The sequence below is a fragment of the Chrysemys picta genome, chromosome 10 (genome assembly GCF_011386835.1).
Source record: "Chrysemys picta bellii isolate R12L10 chromosome 10, ASM1138683v2, whole genome shotgun sequence".
Classification (NCBI taxonomy): domain Eukaryota; kingdom Metazoa; phylum Chordata; order Testudines; family Emydidae; genus Chrysemys; species Chrysemys picta.
Window position 1 is genome coordinate 88,163,100 of NC_088800.1, and position 22,447 is coordinate 88,185,546.

Sequence of the window (22,447 nt, forward strand, 5' to 3'; positions counted from 1 at the left end):
CATAAATAAATTACAATGATATGGACATATGTATGTGCATATTTATTTGTTTTTCCTTAAGTAATTGAGTATTTTAGGAAAAATTGTCACAGCAGCCACCAGCACTAGTTGGTGGCTACACTCTGAGGCCACCAAAACATTTCTTGTGAGAACCCCTGCTTTAATGTAACGTAACTGGTTAACTGTAGATATAACTGAGCACACCAGTCTATTGGGCATTTAATCCACTGAGTTTTCTTGGCTGCTCTTTTTTTTTTTTTAAACAGGATGAAACAGGTGCCTATTTAATAGACAGAGACCCGACCTACTTTGGGCCAGTACTGAACTATCTCCGACATGGAAAACTCGTTATTAACAAGGACCTAGCTGAGGAAGGTAGGACTTAAACCTAATCCCTTGTTTACTTTCCTCTTTCTCAATATTGTAATTGCTGTGAAAACCACAAAAGAGAAGTGGGCTTGCCTGTAGAAGGAAGGTTTTATTAAATCAATTTCCATTTTCATCCTTTGAGTTACATTGCAGACAAATCTCTACAGCATTGTACCCTGCCTCAGACAAAACTTAGTAGCTTAAGGTTGGTTAGAGCTGTCCACAGACCTGAGTTTGATTCTTGACCTTGCACCATGAACTGGAAACACTGTTAGGAGGCGCACATTCAGTCTTGGTAGTTAGGTGCCTTGTATCATTTAACAGTGACAGCCCTACCTCTTTCCTACTGTACTGATGGTCTTGGAAGAAAGACCCTTCCAGTATTCTTAAGGATAGCTATGAAATGAGGTGTTGAAGATGTAAAGCAAGAAAAAAACAGTGAGGGCTGGGATCTTCTGAGATGCGGACTACACCAGTTAGGGGACACTCTTTTTCTGAATCCACTCCTTCATGGGCCCTGATTCATATCCACGTGATGGGGTGCAACCTGGACTGTGGCACTGCTGTGCCCTCTGTCCCCCCAACTTGAGGTATCACGTTCTCATTGTGATGCTGTGTCAAATCATACAACTCTGACTGGCACTGCAATTAACAGACACCCACAGGCAGGGTCACTCCCAACTGTGTTACATGAATGATCTCCCAGCCACTAATGAACCATCAATACAGAGGCTCCAGTCAATTCTCCCAAGTCTTGCACACCAGAACTGTATGGTCTTGGACTGGTCAGAAATAGTAACAGAAGTTAGAAAATGTATATCATCTGTCTGTCCCCAAGAGGGGGCCACTGCAGAATTGTTCTGTCTCCCTTCTAGGAATTTGTCCCAGTCTAGTGTTAAGTATCCTAAGCAATGAGATTCCCATCACCTCCTTTGAAAGCTATTCTACTTTTCATCCCATTACTTTTAATTACCTGATGATAGTATTTGCACTTGCCAGAAATTAAGTCCTTCACCAACAGGAGCAATTCTAGGCTACCCTGTGAATTTTCTGGTATCATCCAGGTTAACCATTAGTGCATGCATTGATTGAATCTTATGTTATTGAAACTAAATTGAGAGGAGATGGGAGGACTGAGAGATGATACAAAAGGAAACTAGAGAGGTTAGGAACATGAGTAGGAAATAACCAAATTTAAACTTGGGAAAATATTGTGAAACACACATGCTCAATATGAGGCAGAAAGCAGAGAATGCTGAAAGTGAGAATGGTCAGCACTCTGTACATGAGACTGCAGTGTGGTGTTGGCAGCCAAGAAAAACGGCCTCTGTGAGCAACTTTGGGGCATAAGACAATCTCTAACTAATGGCAGTTAGGAAGAAGCTTTCCCTGTGGCCTGGTTATTCCATAGCTGCCTTCTGCAGAATTTTTTGGACCTTTCTCTGAAGCAACTGGGACTGTTCACAGACTGGATTTAGATGAACCCTGGTCTGAGCTGGAATGACATTTATTGTGTTTCTGTGTTTAAGGGATACTCTATTAGAAACTCAACTTTTTTTATTGGGACATTTCTAAAAGTGTGTGTGTCGCTTTAAAAACACTTCATTAATTGTGTTTGCTCTTTGAGCCTAGAATAAGTTCCCTGAAATGGCCTTGTAAAGTTTTTCTGGGTTTGGGTCTAGGACAGTTCTTCAGAATGAATTAAACCTTGAATTACAGGTGAGTGAAGGAAGTCAGACCCATTCATCTTGTTCAAGCAGCTGCTCCTGAGGCAAACTGTTTCCCATGCAGTGAAGGAGATCCTCCCAGAAACTGGCTAGGAATCCTTGGCCTGCAGTCTTTATTTACACTACCTTTTCAAGCATAATTGTTTCTTCTCATACCAGGTGTACTGGAAGAAGCAGAATTCTACAACATCACATCACTAATAAAATTGGTAAAGGACAAAATAAGAGAGAGAGACAGCAAAATCTCACAGGTGAGGCGCTTTCCTAACGCACCTTCCTAATTCTGACATAAGAGGTGAGACTGGTTCTTGTTAATGTCAGTCATTCACACCCCTGCTGATGTTGAGTGGGTGTTTTTTTCACTCACCATTTCCCTAACAAGATTTGGGACTGTGGCTGTCTGCATAGTGGCTTCAGCTCTGCTGACTAAGGCCATGGCTACACTCGAAACTTCAAAGCGCTGCCGCAGGAGCGCTCCCGCAGCAGCGCTTTGAAGTGCGAGTGTGGTCGCGCGCCAGCGCGGGGAGAGAGCTCTCCCGGCGCTGCAGGTACTCCACCTCCACGAGGGGATTAGCTTACAGCGCTGGGAGCATGGCTCCTCCCCCTTTACTTCGCACGCTGCATCCTGGCTCCTCCCCCCTTCCTGCCCTCCCTTGTAAACACTGCAAGCCAGCTAATTGCTGCGTTCAGAAGGCAGGGGAGGGAGGGGGGATGCGCGCCGAGTCCTCACTCCTGCCTCCTGCCTGGGGCAATCAGCTGGCTTGCGGCATTCAGGAGGCAGGGGAGGGAGGGTGAGCCTGCGCGCCGAGTCCTTGCTCCTCCCCCCTCCCTTCTGCCTCCAAAACGCCGCAAGCCAACTGATTGCCCCGGGCAGGAGGCGGGGGAGGGGAGGAGGAAGGTGCTGGTCCAGGGGGTCTGCCAGCGGACGAGAGGCACTGGCGGGAGGGGGGTGTAGGGAGGCTGCCAGCTGTGGAGAAAGCAGACAGCCAAACAACGTAAGAGTGGAGCATAGCACAACTTTAAATGAGTAGGTTCCCTAGTTGATCAGCAACGAAACAACATTAAGCAGAGCGACTTTAAGTGAAGAGTTACTGTACTTGTGAGCTGGGCTCTGCCAGGTCCAGCAGCCCCTACTGGCAGCCAACATCTCTGCAGCCCATTTCTGGGGGGAGGAAATTCTGTACACACAACATCAATTTCTGCAAATTTCTGCATTGCACAGTGGCGCAGTATTCCCCCAGAAGTAGTTACTTTCAAAGGGGTATCGTTCTCTAGGATACCACTGATTTTTGTAGTTTCAGGAGTTTGTGTCTGAAATGTTTGTGAAATGTTTCAAGTCTTAATATTATTCTGAAAGGGTAATGAATGGACAAAATCTGAACAAGCAAAAGAAAATGCATCACTTCCAAAAAGTGTTCCTGTATGTACGTTATGTTGGGCCGTGTAACTGGAATGCTATTGGCTGGAGACTCTGGTCCCAGTTAAAAACTGAGAGGAAGAACATTGCAAACACTTCATTAGATGCCAAAAGTACCAAACCCAGTGACTTAGCTAGAGCCCCCACTGATCCTCTGGTGTTCAGAATGTCTTTGTTGCATTTTTAAAGGAATGAGGAAATCCCAGCAATAGTACACACTGTTGAATACTCCATGCTGTATTGAGTGTCTGATGTTTCTTCCTTAAGGTGCCAGTCAAACACGTGTACAGGGTGCTGCAGTGTCAGGAGGAAGAGCTCACCCAAATGGTCTCCACCATGTCTGATGGCTGGAAATTTGAACAGGTAACAAGATAAACAGAGGACTTCATTGATTCTTGATATAAACTACTGAGCCACGTTCATGATGAGAAATTTTAAAGTTTTATGTATTAGAAACTGTTTTCTATATACACGCCTTAAATAGATTTAATGATTATTGAGGAGTGAATTGCTCAAGAGACTGGGAATGGAATTCATATTGAAATCTGCATGCCAATTTGTAACTGAAAATTAATGTTCTAGTTCTTCAGTCATCTCAATCCAATTCTTGTATATGTAGATGTCTGCATCACACAGCTCTTATGAGTTTATACTAGTGATGAGCATGGTACAAAGGCTTCTGGTGAAAGAGATTAGATGTTTCTTGTGCCCTACAGATGGCCCTTCCAGAACAGGGCTGAGACACACTTGAGGGAACAATATGGGGGAACCTTTTAATGCAACTGCCTTAGCAGTGTTAACTTCTAAGGATAAAAATGACAGCTTTGGAAACCAGAGCTCTCATATGGCACTTTTCATAAGCATTAAAACAATCTACCTAGTTAATCTGCTAAAAATTATTAGTACTGTACATTGTAGGAACAGTTCTGGACATCAAAATACCAGATAAGGTATGAGTCTGTTCCTTGCTTTGAAATCTGAACTGCTTCTATGTTTGTACTAAGCACACTGTTAGCACCTAATAAATCAAAACAGTGGTGCAAAAGAATGGAGGTGAACTTCATGAATGTTTTCTGTTCTTGTTCTGTTTAGGACAAATAAGCTTAATTTGCACAGCCTACAAATAACTTTCTGTAGTGCACTTTAGATTCAGTAACACATTTTAAAGGTTGCAGTGTGACCTTTCTCTGAGGAAACGCCTCACCCTGCAGGACCATAACTGGTGACTACATCTACCAGTAGTGGAGCAATGTAACTCATCGGCAGAGTGAGATCTGTGTGCTTAAGAAACAGCTTTCTTAGTGACTGGTCTACAGCTCTGGGAATTCACTCTGGAAGAGATCCAGATGACTACAAATCTTAGTGCCATTTAAGTAAATGTAAAACCTACTTTAACTCAGCCTTCCCTCAATAACAGTCATATTTAAAAAACAAAACGAGCCCTAAAAGTAGTAGGAAGATGAGAGGACATTTTGTGTTCACTCTTTTTGAAAGGTGTTCGGATCACCCAGTTTGGTGGCCATGATGAAAAAAATCTAGGTAAACTTGCACAGATGACTTCTCATGATTCAGTTCTCCAGTTCAGGTGATAAGGATCCTCTCTGCAGCCCAGATACTGAAGATATACCTGCTAGATTTCACTTGATCCAAAGTTCCCTGGAATTCTTCTTTGTAGGAAGTTGGTTTCTGGTTTCTTGCAGAAAGTCTTTCCTCTTTGAAGGAGAAGAGGATATTACAGCTTCCACTTTACCTCTCCATTCTTTGGGACTAGCGTGCTTGAATACTGGTGCATTTTGCAGTTACATTATCCAAGAATTAATATTTCCTTCTGAATTAGGCATTCTTTGGGAAATGCCATTGGTTTTAAATTCCCTGCTTTTTAAATCATTTTTTCTCTTCTCCACGATGTTTTGGATGTATGGTTTAAGGTTGATTGACACAACAGGTGTACAATCTGTCATCCAGTTACCCAAGTTTCCCACCAGCACATAGTTGGTCCTTGGCAGGATTCTCTGTTGTTTGCATTGCAGATCTGCTGTTAGCAGAAACCCTCCAGTTGCAGTGTGATTCTAACATTCTCTAAGTCTCCCTTTGAGCTTTTTATCTCCAAGAGGGAATACAGTGGTGATGGTGTGACTTTTTTCTGAGAAATCACTTTGACCTTTCAGTGCAATCTCTCTCTCCTCTGAGATGGTACCCAGCCCAATATGCCCTGTGGTGTACAGTAAGAACCATGCACAGTTATCTACTTCTCCATACACTTCCTGTGGGTTGGGATCCCATCTAGCTCTGCACCTGATCAATAGTTGATCAATGGGTCAAAGATATTTCCTCTTCACTTAACATGCTTGAAAAGGTATCTTAAAATACCATCCTAATGGTGATAATCAAAGGGGGGAGAGAGAATGGTCAGACTTCTGGGCCAGTAACAGGGACTGGTGAATCTAAAGAAGCTCAACTACTATTGAGCGAAAGCAGTGTTAGCAAACCACATTTCTACATTAGTTCATGTTCCACAAACTACCTCTAGGAATTGTTTTCCAGTAAAGCAAAGTACTTGGAAGTGTTTATTGGTGCATTTCTTTGTGACCTGTCTTTTGATGGAGATTCATTCTCCATGCTGAAACTTTTATCCATTAGGCAAGATGTGAATTTGTCCCAGTCTGTTGGGTTTTAAAAGATCTCTCTGAATGTTGAGTTTTTCTTGTGACTTGTACTACTGAAGGATCAGTAGTACACATATTAACTTCCAACCCTTTCCCTAGCACAGAAGTAATGTGGTTTTGTACTGCTGAATTACCTTCCTGTTTCTTTAAACATACAAGTGGAGAGAATGATTTAGCAAGAATGACTTAATTACCACCTCTGGAAGAACACAGAAACCAAATATTTATCATCCAGGGCAAAATGAGAAACTTTATAAATAATTTTGCATTGTCCATGCTCTTTCTTTTTAAGCTGTGTCCATCATACAAATTAGCAATAAATACAGTCTGAAATCTGGTCCAATAGTGCCTTCTTAAGTAGGTTGACTATACAAAGTCAGTATTTAACTGTTGCCCTCAAAATTATTCACATAATATGAACTGTAAAGTAAATTATATCCTCTATCAGAGCTTTGGACCAGCACCTCTCATTGGTATTATTTTAAATGAGTATGTAATTTGAATAGTCACCTGCTTATCCCACAGTAGCTTGTGTCTAGCTCTTCAAATTTAATCTAAAGCCATAATCCAGGGGTTCTCAAACTGGGGGTCGGGACCTCTCATGGGATTGCGAGATTATTACATGGGGGGTCGCGAGCTGTCAGGCTCCACCCCTAACCCCGCTTTGTATCCAGTATTTATAATGGTGTTAAATATATAAAAAAGTGTTATTAATTTATAAGGGGGGGGTCGCACTCAGAGGCTTGCTCTGTAAAAGGGGTCACCAGTACAAAAGTTTGAAAACCACTGCCATAATCCTTGTCAAGTGCACTGGCATGCATATGCTTTCACATGGATTGGGTGTTGCAGAACATTATGAAGACAATTCATCCAACGAGGAACTACAAAATTTAACTGAAAACATCCTGAACTTCAGCATTTTTAAATTCTTGCTATTTATGGGCCTAGTATTTTGGAGTGACTTCATGGAAGCAAGCATGGAAGCAAGCTTTTGGAGTGACTTCATGGAAGCAAGAGAGTTCCTTCTTGGTGCTTTGTAAAATTAACCTTTTTAAAATTGACTCATGTCCGTATAAGTTAAAAGGAAAGAGAGTATAAATATTTTATATATTTTCTCTGGAATATATATTGGATTACCAATGCTGTTCCCTTGTAATAAGAAGAATTTCTCCCATAACTTTTCTATCCCCACATCCAGTAAGTGTTTACTGACTTATTGCATTCAGACTTTGATAAGAAATTGGCATTTCCCTTCAAATCATAACTGGCTTTGTAACCACCTGCAAGAATTTTAAATATATTACATAGGATTCTATTCTGGGGACTAAAAAAACTGTTGCTTTCATATTTGCACAATACAAATAATTACACTGTGTTTGAGTAGCAAGTGAATACACAGGAGCCTCTCTGTTCTTTGTACAGTTCAGATGATAGTGTTATACTCCGCATTACAAAGGTGTTTTTTTTTTTTGTTTTTTTTTGCTCTGATTGATTGTTGCAGCTTGTCAGTATAGGTTCCCAGTATGGCTGTGGCCGGGCCCAGCAGTCAGAGTTTCTGCTGATAGTGTCACGGGAAGTGAAAGGGGAGGAGAGACACTTCCAGAAATGCTGCAGTGAGGTGTGTCATACCATTCCTTTCACCCTCACACCAATATGCATGGCCACCTTGCATTTCTGCTGCTTTCAGATCATTCTGCTTTCTTCCTGGGTGTGCAGCATTTGTTAGTTTTGTGTGTAGTTGTCGTGACTAGCTTTTATTCTATACTCATGACACTTCATTACACATTATAAATGTTCATCTTGTAAAAAGCTGTAAACACTACTTAACTGTCCAGACTTTTGATTCAGGGAATTTTCTTAGCAAACATTTAAGGAACAGATATCACTTTTATTTTCTTCTCTTCCTCCAAGTTAACAGCCCCTCTCCTGTAATTGCAAATAAATGTATTTAGGTCAAATAATCATGTAAATTTTGAACACCATGAACTCTAGCAGAACACAGTTTCGTTAAAGTGTTCTCAGGAACGCTTTTATACTGTTGATTTGTTCTTAGTCTTCCAACTTGAATTTATCATCCACGAAATAACCAGCTGAGTTTTGACTCCAGAACCTCATATTGGTGGTTGATGTACAAACCAGAAAAAATATTTTTCAAGTGAGTGGATAAGCATTCAGTGCCAGGAGCTAGAAACATCTTGTTTTTATGTTGATGATTAAATATACAATGTGTGTGTGTGTGTATATATATATTCTAGATGGAGATAATACAGAATAATAATCAATAATTTCACTCTTCTAAATTCTCTCTGCTTTCCTCTATGCAAAACACATCTTCCAGAACGTAGCTTCATTTTACAATATTTCCTCACAAGCAAGCAGTTGAGAAGGATTTGGTTCTTTACCCTAGTACACAACCATTCATTGTTAATTCTGCTACATTGTAACTCATTTTTACCTAAAAGTGACAAACTGCTTCATTTCCTCTGACCAGAACCCTGTATATCAGATTACATGGCTGCATAAATTGCCACACAATTTCAGGTTATTTTTAAATTTTTTATTCTTAAAAAAACAAAAACAAAAAAGCTATCTAGGCCTTAGGTTTGCAAAGATAACCCTCAGAATTTGAAATGAATGTAAACTAATGCGTTGTGGCTGCCTGAGTCTGCAGACTATCTGAAACAACTCTGAGAGGATCCATGATTTATTATTTGTAATGAAGGCCAAAGGTATGCTAGATGGCTCCAAAAAACGTACAAATCAGTATTTAACATGATATAAAATAATGAAGTAATAAGATAGTAAGAGAACAAGGGAAGGGATAACATCCATAATCTTATGGAGAGGTGTGAACTTCCTGTTCAACTTTACATTGACTTCTGACAGTTTAAATGTTAACATAATCAGAAACCTCAAACTAATGTGCTTACTATCCCACTGTTAACACTGCTCTACAGCCAAAATGCTTCTGAAATAAATGTAGTCAAACTTTACTAATTCTGGGTCACTGAGAATGAAGATGATGCTTAAAAATGATGCTTGATTGGCTCTAGTTTTCAAGATATGCTATTGGGTCAGTATATACGACCCTTGACTTGGGAATGGTGGAGGATAAGTGAGTTATAAAGAGAAGGGATCTCAATTTAAACCAGAAATGACTAAAATACATCTGACTGGATTTATGAATAAATCTATGACTGGGTTTGGACAGTATTTGCTTTTTAGGCAAAACAATGAATGATGCAATCTGAAGCTGGTATTGCGTCATACATGATATGAATTGCATCATGTTATTCCTAGAAGTCATGGATGATGCAATCATAACGATGCTTACATCACTCTGCTGAACAAATTGCCCTATATCAGCTCTAGAAATCATAGTGTCGTGCTCTCTTATTTGTCAGTGTTTGATTTTGCAAAGGGACACATTTCTGTTTAGCCAAAGTGAGCAGAGATGCCTCGTACTTGTGTGAACAGCGCAGATAACTTCTGCTGTGTTTGTGGTGAAGTGACTTTTGCATCACAAAAGCGCAGTATAACCACTATGGTTAAGAGAGCCTATCACCTTTCTTTTGGCTGCAAAATTGGAGATCAGGACAAGAGGTGGGCCCCACACATATGCTGCAACACTTGTGCAACAAATCTTCGCCAGTGGTTGAACAGGAAAAGGAAATCTATGCCTTTTGCAGTGCCAATGATTTGGAGAGAGCCAACAGATCATACCAGCAATTGTTACTTCTGCATGGTGCCTCCAGTTGGGAAAGGTGTGTCAAAGAAGAAAAAGTGGACTGTGCATTATCCAAACATTCCATCAGCTATACGCCCAGTACCCCACGGAGAAGGACTGCCGGTTCCTGATGCACCAGAATCATTCTCACTTGAGTCAGACGAGGAAGAGGATGAAACTTCTGGTCCTGAACCATCAATGTCACAGGACCCACATTTGCTCCCATCCTCCTCCTCTGAACTACACCTCATAACACAAGGTGAACTGAATGACTTTGTCAGGGATTTGGAACTACCCAAGAGTAAGGCAGAGCTGTTGGGCTCCAGACTACAGCAGTGGAATCTCCTGGCAGGTGATGTTAGGGTTTCCATGTTCCGTGACAGTCAAAAGGATCTTGTCCCATTCTTCTTCATGGAAGGTGATCTTGTAGCCTGCAACAACATCGACGGTGTGATGGCAGCCCTCAACTTCGTTCACGATCCAGATGAGTGGAGACTGTTCATTGATTCATCGAAGACGAGTCTTAAAGCTGTTTTACTGCATAATGGCAATGTTTTGCCATCAATTCCAGTTGGTCATGCAGTCCCTATGAAGGAAACCTATGACAACATGAAACAACTTTTGAGGTGCATAAACTATGACCAACATCAGTGGCAGCTTTGTGGCAATTTGAAGGTTGTTGCTCTCTTGCTTGGTCTGCCGACTGGATACACAAAGTACTGCTATTTTCTCTGCGAATGGGATAGTCGTGCAAGAGATTCCCACTACATCAAGAAAGATTGGCCACTCCGACAGTCATTGGAGCCTGGGAGGAAAAGTGTTCAGCATCCACCACTTTTTGAATCAAGGAAGATTTTGTTATCACCCTTACACATCAAGCTGTGTCTGATGAAGAACTTTGTCAAGGCCATTGACAAAACACGAGCAGCTTTCAAGTACCTCCGTGGAAAATTTCCAGGATTAAGTGAAACTAAGATAAAGGAAGGTGTCTTTGTTGGTCCTCAGATTCGTGAACTTCTTCGAGATGATGCATTTGACCATGCACTGCATGGCAAGGAAAAGACGGCATGGAAAGCCTTCCAGTTAGTGGCAATACATTTTCTCGGAAACAACAAGGCAGACAACTACAGGTTGTTGGTGGAAAACCTCCTCAAGGCATACAAAAGCCTTGGTTGCATCATGTCACTAAAGATACATTTTTTGCACTCTCATCTAGATTTTTTTCCACCGAACTGCGGAGCAGTGAGCGACGAGCACGGCGAGCGATTTCACCAGGACATTGCAACAATGGAGAAACGCTATCAGGGCAAATGGACCCCATCAATGCTTGCAGACTATTGCTGGAGAGTGACAAGAGATGTTCCATTTAATGAGTACAAGAGACAAGCCAAGAAGCGCCAAGTAGACACTGAATAGGACTAAACTACGTACATAATAGTTTTTTGCCTTTTGTTTCATAATACATTTTATTTATATAACCCTTTTGCTGATTTTTAAACTGTTACATAAACAGGACAGGTGAAATATTATCATGTAAAGCAACCATAAACGCATGAAAAGACCTAGGTTTACAATTTATGATTAAAACTATCTACACAATATACATAGACATAAAATGTAAAAACTTAAATATCTTAGAAACAGTAGCCAATCAGTTATTTTAATTGCCATATTTGAATTCAGCACATCAAAATACATAATAAATAGCACATTTTATCTCTGAAGCAGACGACTTCTCAAAAATTGTAGACCAGTGTAATCAGAGGTCAAGATCCTAATCCGTTTGGTTCTTTTACTTTCCTAAGGGCTTGTCTGGACATGGTTTTTGTACACTATAACAATAGCTGTGTAGAAACCAATGTAATTAAAGCAATACAACCCCCTAATGTGGACAGACCTAGTTATACCAGTGTAAAGGTACATCTATCAATACAGTTATAGCTGTAAATTTACTATGTCCGTTTCTAAAATTATGTAGCAGTACAAAAACTGTGTAGACTAGCTCTTAAAATCCATTTGGACTTCTGAATTAGGCATTCAGATGGGAAGGGGATTTGTTTATCTTGAAAATAATACGTCTCATGAAAGTGAAGGACTGATAACACTGTCTAGGGGTATCCCATTACACAATTTCATACATTCATATTAATAGATTTTAAGGCCAGAGAGGCGCAATATAATCATCTAGTCTGACCTCCTAATAATACAGACCATAAAATTTCCCCCACTGATGAGGATTCCTGCATCAAGTCTAACAACTTGCTGTTGAGCTACGGCTTATCTTTGAGGCATATCCAACCTTGATTTAAAGGCACTGTGATGAGAAATTTCCCACATCCCGACCAGTGGTTAATCAAAAACAAACTATTCATCTTTGCTTTTAAGGTCCTGCCTATTATCTTTTATGTATTATTGGACATCTATCTCCACCTTTCCTCCATCAACAGTACTGGTCTTCATCAGACATTTGTTAAAATTTTCAGACAAGCTCCTTTGTACTTTTTCCCTGACTCCTTCAGGAATGGGAAAAGCTCCCCATATCTTTGAGAATGTTTCTCATTGTTATCCTTAAATTCTCTTTTTAACTCTCCTCTACAGCGATGCCTACAAGAAAATTGACAATGATTAAGCATCCGGTATGCTATGACTACTGCTTTCGACGATGAACAGTTTTGTTGCATTGTTAGCTTGTTCTCCCCCCATCTGTTTGTTTATTGGCCGTTGTTGTATACTTCAGTGTTAAGCTCCTTGAGGCATGGACTGTCTGTGATTTGTTTGTACAGTGCCCAGGCCACTGAAGCCCTGCTCTGTGACTGAACATAAGAACAGCCGTACCGGGTCAGACCAAAAGTCCATCTAGCCCAGTATCCTGTCTGCCGACAGTGGCCAATGCCAGGTGCCCCAGAGGGAGTGGACCTAACAGGCAATGATCAAGTGATCTCTCTCCTGCCATCCATCTCCATCCTCTGACAAACAGATGCTAGGGACACCATTCCTTACTCATTCTGGCTAATAGCCATTAATGGACTTAACCACCATGAATTTTTCCAGCTCTCTTTTAAACGCTGTTATAGTCCTAGCCTTCACAACCTCCTCTGGTAAGGAGTTCCACAAGTTGACTGTGCTCTGCGTGAAGAAGAACTTCCTTGTATTTGTTTTAAACCTGCTGCCTATTAATTTCATTTGGTGACCCCTAGTTCTTGGATTATGGGAGTAAGTAAATAACTTTTCCTTATCTACTTTCTCCACATCACTCATGATTTTATATAACTCTATCATATCCCCCCTTAGTCTCCTCTTTTCCAAGCTGAAGAGTCCTAGCCTCTTTAATCTCTCCTCATATGGGACCCGTTCCAAACCTTTTCTGAACCTTTTCTAGTGCCAGTATATCTTTTTTGAGATGAGGAGACCACATCTGTACGCAGTATTTGAGATGTGGGCGTACCATCGATTTATATAAGGGCAATAATATATTCTGTCTTATTCTCTATCCCCTTTTTAATGATTCCTGGGGCTCCCACACACTACTGCAATGTAAATAATAATCATCTCTGTTTAAACATTTGCAAATTATTTCCATTTTGACCTTAGCTAACTTCAGCTTCTAGCCATTGCGGATCTTATGTTTGTCTTCTTCTCTTAGATCTCTTCTCTCCAAGCAGGTGCTTACTGAAGCCTGATCAAGTCATCTCTGTTTAAAAGCTAACTAGATTGAACTCCTTTGTCATTGGAACAAATTTTTTCCAGACTTTAAATCGTTCTTATTGCTTTTTTCTGAACTCCTCCAATTTTTCAACATCCTTTTTAAGTGTAGATACCAGAACTGGGCACAGCATTCTAGTAGTGGTTTTAGCAGTGCTGTAATATTACTTTTCTGCTCCGGCTTGATATGTTCTGCCATCACATCTCAATTCTGACCTTGTACCTGGTTCCCACTGTTACTGTTTTGGGCTCTCCACATATTACTGCTGATGCACCTCAATCTTGACCTGTACTTTTCCACTGCAGGGTCTCTCTTAAGCAAACACTCCAAATTGTGCAGTGCTTTGTGATCTGCACAAGTGCATCTTATCGGTGCTGGAAAACATAGCTGCACTGGTTCAGTGTAGTGCTAGTGTAGCCCAGTATCAGGAGCACTCCAGCAATTATTATATTAGTGTAGAAAGTGCACTGTAGAGCTAGGTGGAAAATGCTAGGTATTTTCAGTGAAATTTTTTGAATTAATAAAAATTATTTTTTTTCCTGGAATTTTTGGGGGGTTGTTTTTCATTCCTATGCCACTTTTCTCTCCCTTATATTTCCAGAGGGGAGAAATGCAGAAAGGCAGGGATTAGGAGGAGAGATCGAAAACTGGGAAAGCCATTTCTCATTAGTGAACCAGGTGGAGGGCATAGATATTTGACTGTTTTGTCTATGCCACAGTTTCCTACCTGCTCTATACTGATGCTTTCACTGTTCTTGAGATTGCTGCAGCTCCTCTGGTGCTTGAACAATGAAGGGAGATAGTTGAGAATTCTCAGTGGATGCACGTTAGGTGGGAAAGGGCCTTCTAATGTATCTTTGGAGAGGCTGTAAAATAAAAAACTCAATAATAATGGGGGATTTCAACTATTCCTATATTGACTGGGTACGTGTTACCTCAGGACGGGATGCAGAGATAGTTTCTTGATGCCTTAAATGACTACTTCTTAGAACAGCTAGTCCTGGAACCCACAAGAGGAAAGGCAATTCTTCATTTAGTCCTAAGTGGCACACAGGATCTGGTCCAAGAAGTGACTATAGCTGAATTGCTTGGGAATAGTAACCATGATGTAATAAAATTTAACATCCCTGTGGAGGGAAAAACACCAAAGCAGCCCTCCATGGTAACATTTAATTTCATAAAGGGAATCTACACAAAAATGAGGGCATTAGTTAAACAGAAATTAAAAGGTACCGTGTCAAAAGTGAAATCTCTGCAAACTGCATGGAAAATTTTTAAAGACACCATAATAGAGGCTCAATTTAAATGTATACCCCAAATTAAAAAACATAGTAATAGGACCAAAAAAGCGCCACCATGGCTGAACAGCAAAGTAAGAAGCAGATAGAGGCAAAAAGACATCCTTACAAAGTGGAAGTTAAATCCTGTTGAGGAAAACAGAAAGAAGCATAAACTCTGGCAAATGAAGTGTAAAAATATAATTAGGAAGACCAAAAAAGAATTTGAAGAACAGTTAGCCAAAGACTCAAAAAGTAACAGCAAAAAAATTAAGCACATCAGAAGCAGGAAGCCTGCTAAGCAACCAGTGGGGCCACTAGACGATCAAGATGCTAAAGGAGCATTCAAGGACGATAAGGCCATTGTGGAGAAACTAAATTAATTCTTTGCATTGGTCTTCACGGCTAAGGATGTGAAGGAGATTCCCAAACCTAAGCCATTCTTTTTAGGTGACAAATCTGAGGAACTGTCCCAGATTGAGGTGTTATTAGAGGAGGTTTTGGAATAAATTGATAAATTAAACACTGTGGATAGGATGGTATTCACCCAAGAGTTCTGAAGGAACTCAAATGTGAAATTTGCAGAACTATTAACTGTGGTATGTAAGCTATTATTTAAATCAGCTTCTGTACCGGATGACTGAAGGATAGCTAATGTGACACCAATTTTTAAAAAAGACTCTAGAGGCGATCCCGTCAATTACAGGCCAGTAAGCCTAACTTCAGTACCAGGCAAATTGGTTGAAACTATAGTAAAGAACAGAATTATCAGACACACAGATGAACATGCTTTGTTGTGGAAGCATCAACATGGCTTTGGGAAATCATGCCTCACCAATCTTCTAGAATTCATACTTAGATTTTCAGAAAGTCTTTGACAAGGTCCCTCACCAAAGGCTCTTAAGCAAAGTAAGAAGAACAGGAGTACTTGTGGCACCTTAGAGACTAACAAATTTATTAGAGCATAAGCTTTCGTGTCCACGAAAGCTTTTGCTCTAATAAATTTGTTAGTCTCTAAGGTGCCACAAGTACTCCTGTTCTTTCTGCGGATACAGACTAACACGTCTGCTACTCTGAAGCAAAGTAACCTGTCATGGGATAAGAGGGAAGGTCCTCTCACGAATCAGTAGCTGGTTAAAAGATAGGAAACAAAAGGTAGGAATAAATGGTCCGTTTTCAGAATGGAGAGAGGTAAATAGTAGTCTCTCCCAGGGATCTATATTGGGACCAGTGCTGTTCAACATATTCATAAATTATCTGGAAAAAGGTGTAAACAATGAGGAGGCAAAATTTGAAGTCATTGTGGACAGATCTCTGAAAACATCCACTCGATGTGCAGCGACAGTCAAAAAACCTAACTGAATGTTGGGATTCATTAGGAAAGGGATAGATAATAAGACAGAAAATATCATATTGCCTCTGTATAAATCCATGGCACGTCCACATCTTGAATACTGTGTTGTCCCATCTCAAAAAAGTTGTATTGGAATTGGAAAAGGTACAGAAAAGGGCAACAAAAATTATTAGCGGTATGGAACAGTTTCCATATGAAAATTAGTAAGACTTGGACTTTTCAGATTAGAAAAAAGACAGTGAATGGGGTGATATGATACTGTAGAGGTCTATGAAATCATGTCTGGTGTGGAGAAAGTAAAGAAGGATTATTTACTCCTTCTCATAACACAAGAACTAGGGGTCACCAAATGAAATTAATAGCAGGTTTAAAACAAACAAAAGGAAGTATTTCTTCACACAAACACAATCAACCTGTGGAACTCTTTTTCCAGAGGATGTTGTGAAGGCCAAGACCATGACAGGGTTCAAAAAAGAACTAGATAAATTCATAGAGGATAGGTCCATCAGTGACTATTAGCCAGGATGGGCAGGGATGCAAAACCATGCTCTGAATTGTCCCTCGCCTCTGTTTGACAGAAGGTGGAAATGGGTGACAGGTTGATCACTTGATTACCTGTTCTGTTCATTCCCTCTGAAGCACCTGGCATTGACCATTGTCAGAAGACAGGATACTGAGCTAGATGGAACATTCCTCTAACCCATTATAGCCATTCTTATGTTGTTGTATTGGGAGTATTTAAAAACAACAACAACAAACACTTGTGAGATAGCAACAGCTATGAGTTTTCAATTTTCATGCTTCTTTCCATAGAAGATTTTAGTGTCAAAGTCTTGTCTTGCACTGCCAGAAATCCATTTTTGTTAATCCCAAATGTTGTCATGTTAACAATTGTCATTGAACAACTTGCCAAGGGATGCTGGGGATTCTTCATCACTTGAAGTCTTTAAATCAAGATTGGATGTCTTTCTAAAGGATATTCTGTAGCTCAGACAAAAAATTATGGGCTTAATGCAGGAACCATTTGGTAAATATTATATGTCCTGTGTAATGCAGGTGTCAGACTAGATGATAATTTTAGTCTTTTCTGCCCTTAAAATCCATTAATCAGTCTCTCCCCTTAACTGATTTCCCAGAATCACAATTGTGCCACAGTGCATGGGCATATTGAATCTGCCCTAACTTTTACCGTTTAAATGTTGATAGACAAAATCTTGGAAAACTTTCTCCTGTAAATTAATCTTGGTGTATACAACAATTCATGAGCTACCTTGACAGTTTGGGGAGCAACTTATGGTTAAAGCAGGGGTGGGCAAACTACAGGCCGTGTGTGGCCCATCAGACGTTTTAATACAGCTCTCGAGCTCCCGCCAGGGAGTGGGGTCTTGGGCTTGCCCTGCTCTGGCCGTCCAGCCGGGGAGCAGGGTCAGGGGCTTGCCCTGCTCTGTGCAGCTCCCAGAAGCAGCAGCATGTCCCTCTTCTGTCTCCTGTGTGTAGGGACAGCCAGGGGGCTCCGCACGCTGCCCCCTCTCCAAGCGTTGTCCCTGCAGCTCCCATTGGCCAGGAACCATGGCCAATGGGAGCTGCAGACAGGGCAGCGTGCAGAGCCGCCTGGCCACACCTCCACGTAGGAGCCAGAGGAGTGGGGCATACCTCTGCTTTCGGGAGCTGCTTGAGGTAAGCGCCGCCCAAAGCCAGCATCCCTGACCACCTCTTGTGCGCCAACCCCCTGCCCTGATCCCCCTCCGAACCCCTCAGTCCAAGCCCAGAGCCCCCTCCTGCACCGCAAACCCCTCATCCCCGTCCACACCCCCAGTCAGAGCCCTCACCCCAACCCCAGTTTCGTGAGCATTCGTGGCCTGCCATACAATTTCCATACACAGATGTGGCCCTCGGGCCAAAAAGTTTGCCCACCCCGGGTTAAAGGTTGTATATATGGGCAGTGAATGTAGCTATTCCACGCAATAAAAGAGTATGACTTTAAAATGGTAAGTACTGACAGAGATTAAAGGGTTGGTGGGGGGAAGCATCTTTCCCTACTGCATGCATGCACATATACAATCTGAGTCCTGCTTTGAAACTTTAAATAGGAGTCAGAGGTTCTTGCTCTCAGTTGAGGATGCTTGTGTACCCTACCTAGTATCTAATCAAAAGGTCTCTTGTGAGGGCAGTGGTTTAGGAATGAGCTATTCTAACAATGGATGGAAACCTCTCATTAACACAAGTTCATGTCCATAAGCAGCACAATGCATGTCTACACCAGAAAAGGCACAAGCAGAAGTGAAATTCCTTTTGAGAAGGACAGGGCTTTAAAATCAATGAGTTCCCAAGACCAAACAATTCCTTGTGGTAAACACTGGAGTTAAGCTTTTAGCACACTCTTTGTGCTATACAAACAATACATTCTCAGCAGCATACATATGCACAGGTTTGCTTGTATAAGCACTTTACAAGGGTGTAACACAGACCAGCTTCAAAGAATCCATGTTTAATAAACATGACAAACAGCATGTACCTTGAGGCTCTCTAAATATACAAACTGATCAGTAATATGATGATTAGCCCATCCAGACTTACCACAACCAACAAAATAAAAACGACTATCCTGCTGGTTAATATCCCCCTGACCAACCATCAGCACACTTTCTCACTAAAAGCATGCCCAGAAGGTCAGCAAATTTGGGCTGTTTCAAAGCATGAGGGGAAGCAAAACTCATAGAATCATAGAATATCAGAGTTGGAAGGGACCTCAAGAGGTCATCTAGTCCAACCCCCTGCTCAAAGCAGGACCAATTCCCAGCTAAATCATCCCAGCCAGGGCTTTGTCAAGCCGGGCCTTAAAAACCTCCAAGGAAGGAGACTCCACCACCTCCCTAGGTAACGCATTCCAGTGTTTCACCACCCTCCTAGTGAAATAGTTTTTCCTGATATCCAACCTGGACCTCCCCCACCACAACTTGAGACCATTGCTCCTTGTTCTGTCATCTGCCACCACTGAGAACAGCCGAGCTCCATCCTCTTTGGAACCCCCCTTCAGGTAGTTGAAGGCTGCTATCAAATCCCCCCTCATTCTTCTCTTCTGGAGACTAAACAATCCCAGTTCTCTCAGCCTCTCCTCATAAGTCATGTGCTCCAGACCCCTAATCATTTTTGTTGCCCTCCGCTGGACTCTTTCCAATTTTTCCACATCCTTCTTGTAGTGTGGGGCCCAAAACTGGACACAGTATTCCAGATGAGGCCTCACCAATGTCGAATAAAGGGGAACGATCACGTTCCTCGATCTGCTGGCAATGCCCCTACTTATACAGCCCAAAATGCCGTTAGCCTTCTTGGCAACAAGAGCACACTGTTGACTCATATCCAGCTTCTCGTCCACTGTGACCCCTAGGTCCTTTTCAGCAGAACTGCTACCTAGCCATTCGGTCCCTAGTCTGTAGCAGTGCATGGGATTCTTCCGTCCTAAGTGCAGGACTCTGCACTTGTCCTTGTTGAACCTCATCAGGTTTTTTTCTGCCCAATCCTCTAATTTGTCTAGGTCCCTCTGTATCCGATCCCTACCCTCTAGTGTATCTACCACGCCTCCTAGTTTAGTGTCATCTGCAAACTTGCTGAGAGTGCAGTCCACACCATCCTCCAGATCATTAATAAAGATATTAAACAAAACCGGCCCCAGGACCGACCCTTGGGGCACTCCGCTTGAAACCGGCTGCCAACTAGACATGGAGCCATTGATCACTACCCGTTGAGCCCGACGATCTAGCCAGCTTTCTATCCACCTTACAGTCCATTCATCCAGCCCATACTTCTTTAACTTGGTGGCAAGAATACTGTGGGAGACTGTATCAAAAGCTCTGCTAAAGTCAAGAAATAACACATCCACTGCTTTCCCCTCATCCACAGAGCCAGTTATCTCATCATAGAAGGCAATTAGGTTAGTCAGGCACGACTTCCCCTTCGTGAATCCATGCTGACTGTTCCTGATCACTTTCCTTTCCTCTAAATGTTTCATAATTGATTCCTTGAGGACCTGCTCCATAATTTTTCCAGGGACTGAGGTGAGGCTGACTGGCCTGTAGTTCCCCGGATCCTCCTTCTTCCCTTTTTTAAAGATGGGCACTACATTAGCCTTTTTCCAGTCATCTGGGACCTCCCCCGATCGCCATGAGTTTTCAAAAATAATGGCTAATGGCTCTGCAATCTCACCCGCCAACTCCTTTAGCACCCTCGGATGCAGCGCATCCGGCCCCATGGACTTGTGCACGTCCAGTTTTTCTAAATAGTCCCGAACCACTTCTTTCTTCACAGAGGGCTGGTCACCTTCTCCCCATGCTGTACTGCCCAGTGCAGCAATCTGGGAGCTGACCTTGTGCGTGAAGACAGAGGCAAAAAAATCATTGAGTACATTAGCTTTTTCCACATCCTTGGTCACTAGGTTGCCTCCCTCATTCAGTAAGGGGCCCACACTTTCCTTGATTTTCTTCTTGTTGCTAACATACCTGAAGAAACCCTTCTTGTTACTCTTAACATCTCTTGCTAACTGCAACTCCAAGTGTGATTTGGCCTTCCTGATTTCACTCCTGCACGCCTGAGCAATATTTTTATACTCCTCCCTGGTCATTTGTCCAATCTTCCACTTCTTATAAGCCTCTTTTTTGCGTTTAAGATCAGCAAGGATTTCACTGTTTAGCCAAGCTGGTCGCCTGCCATATTTACTATTCTTTCTACACATCGGGATGGTTTGTTCCTGCAACCTCAATAAGGATTCTTTAAAATACAGCCAGCTCTCCTGGACCCCTTTGCCCTTCATGTTATTCTCCCAGGGGATCCTGCCCATCTGTTCCCTGAGGGAGTCAAAGTCTGCTTTTCTGAAGTCCAGGGTCCATATTCTGCTGCTCTCCTTTCTTCCTTGTGTCAGGATCCTGAACTCGACCATCTCATGGTCACTGCCTCCCAGGTTCCCATCCACTTTTGCTTCCCCTACTAGTTCTTCCCTGTTTGTGAGCAGCAGGTCAAGAAAAGCTTTGCCCCTAGTTGGTTCCTCCAGCACTTGCACCAGGAAATTGTCCCCTACGCTTTCCAAAAATTTCCTGGATTGCCTGTGCACCGCTGTATTGCTCTCCCAGCAGATATCAGGGTGATTAAAGTCTCCCATGAGAACCAGGGCCTGCGATCTAGTAACTTCTGCTAGTTGCCAGAAGAAAGCCTCGTCCACCTCATCCCCCTGGTCTGGTGGTCTATAGCAGACTCCAACCACGACATCACCCTTGTTGCTCTCACTTCTCAACTTTATCCAGAGACTCTCAGGTTTTTCTGCAGTATCATACCGGAGCTCTGAGCAGTCATACTCCTCTCTTACATACAAAACTGAGTTAAAAGCCCTGCTAGAGAGTTCACTGTCACCAATCCATTCTGTATTAAACCAGGGGGCATGGTGGTTGAGGCACTTCTGATAACTGGCACGTCTATTTTCAGAGAATACATTTATTTTTGCTGACCCTCAGTGAGCAATGAGGTATTTCTCTCTTTACAGGCAGAATAGTTGCTGCAGTTGTAAACCTAGTTGATCTGACATCTGGCCCTTCACACTCCCCAGAATAAGTCGTCATTTTGCAAGAAGACAATTGGCTGTCTATAGGACTTTATTTTTTAAATCCTTTGGGAAGTTGGGATATCTCTAATCTTGTTTTAACGTGTATCAAGCCACTTAATGCTTTTGTGCTTTCAAAGTAAAGTTGTTTAAGTTAATTTAAAATAAAGGGTTTTTTAAATATTCTTTCTGGTTTGAGAAACTGGTTATTCTATGTGTGTTGTACAGTATTCATTTTGCATCAGTTTAACTGTTCTTATTGCTCAGTTTTGAGGTTTGGGCCAAAAACTCACTTTACATTCCAAAGATTTGTGTAGTGTCTTCTTTTGACTGTAAACAGAGTTAACTGGTCACTAATGTGTATGGAATTCTTTCTTTCTTCTTAATGTTCAATTGTCTTGCGAGTGGGCTGTGTAATTTCATCTCTTAATCGTGGCAGCCTCTTTCCAAGGCAGGGTACGGCCGACTTTTTTAGTTCATTCTATATGGCTGAAAAATCAAGGTGCCTTATGTTTTAGTGTGCGATTCCCTGTCAGTCACTTAGACATTCTTGATATAAGTAACAAAGTATTCATTGGGGAAAGCTGGTATGCCTGGACATGTTGAGATAAATAACACCA

The 22,447-nt window shown here is 41.8% G+C and overlaps 1 protein-coding gene across 10 annotated transcripts in view; it reads left to right on the forward strand.

Moving 5' to 3' along the window:
- Positions 1 to 22,447, forward strand: part of LOC101943277 (3-phosphoinositide-dependent protein kinase 1) — a 146,652-nt gene that overhangs the window by 104,099 nt on the left and 20,106 nt on the right. For 6 of the 10 annotated variants that reach the window (XM_042852995.2, XM_042852993.2, XM_042852990.2 and 3 more), the window contains 4 exons: positions 267 to 375; positions 2,256 to 2,347; positions 3,781 to 3,876; positions 7,681 to 7,797. In XM_042852995.2, coding sequence (XP_042708929.1) covers positions 267 to 375; positions 2,256 to 2,347; positions 3,781 to 3,876; positions 7,681 to 7,797 — 414 coding nt within the window. The remainder of the gene's footprint in view (positions 1 to 266; positions 376 to 2,255; positions 2,348 to 3,780; positions 3,877 to 7,680; positions 7,798 to 22,447) is intronic. The other 4 variants (XM_042852997.2, XM_042852998.2, XM_065560378.1 and 1 more) reach the window with 1 other exon arrangement.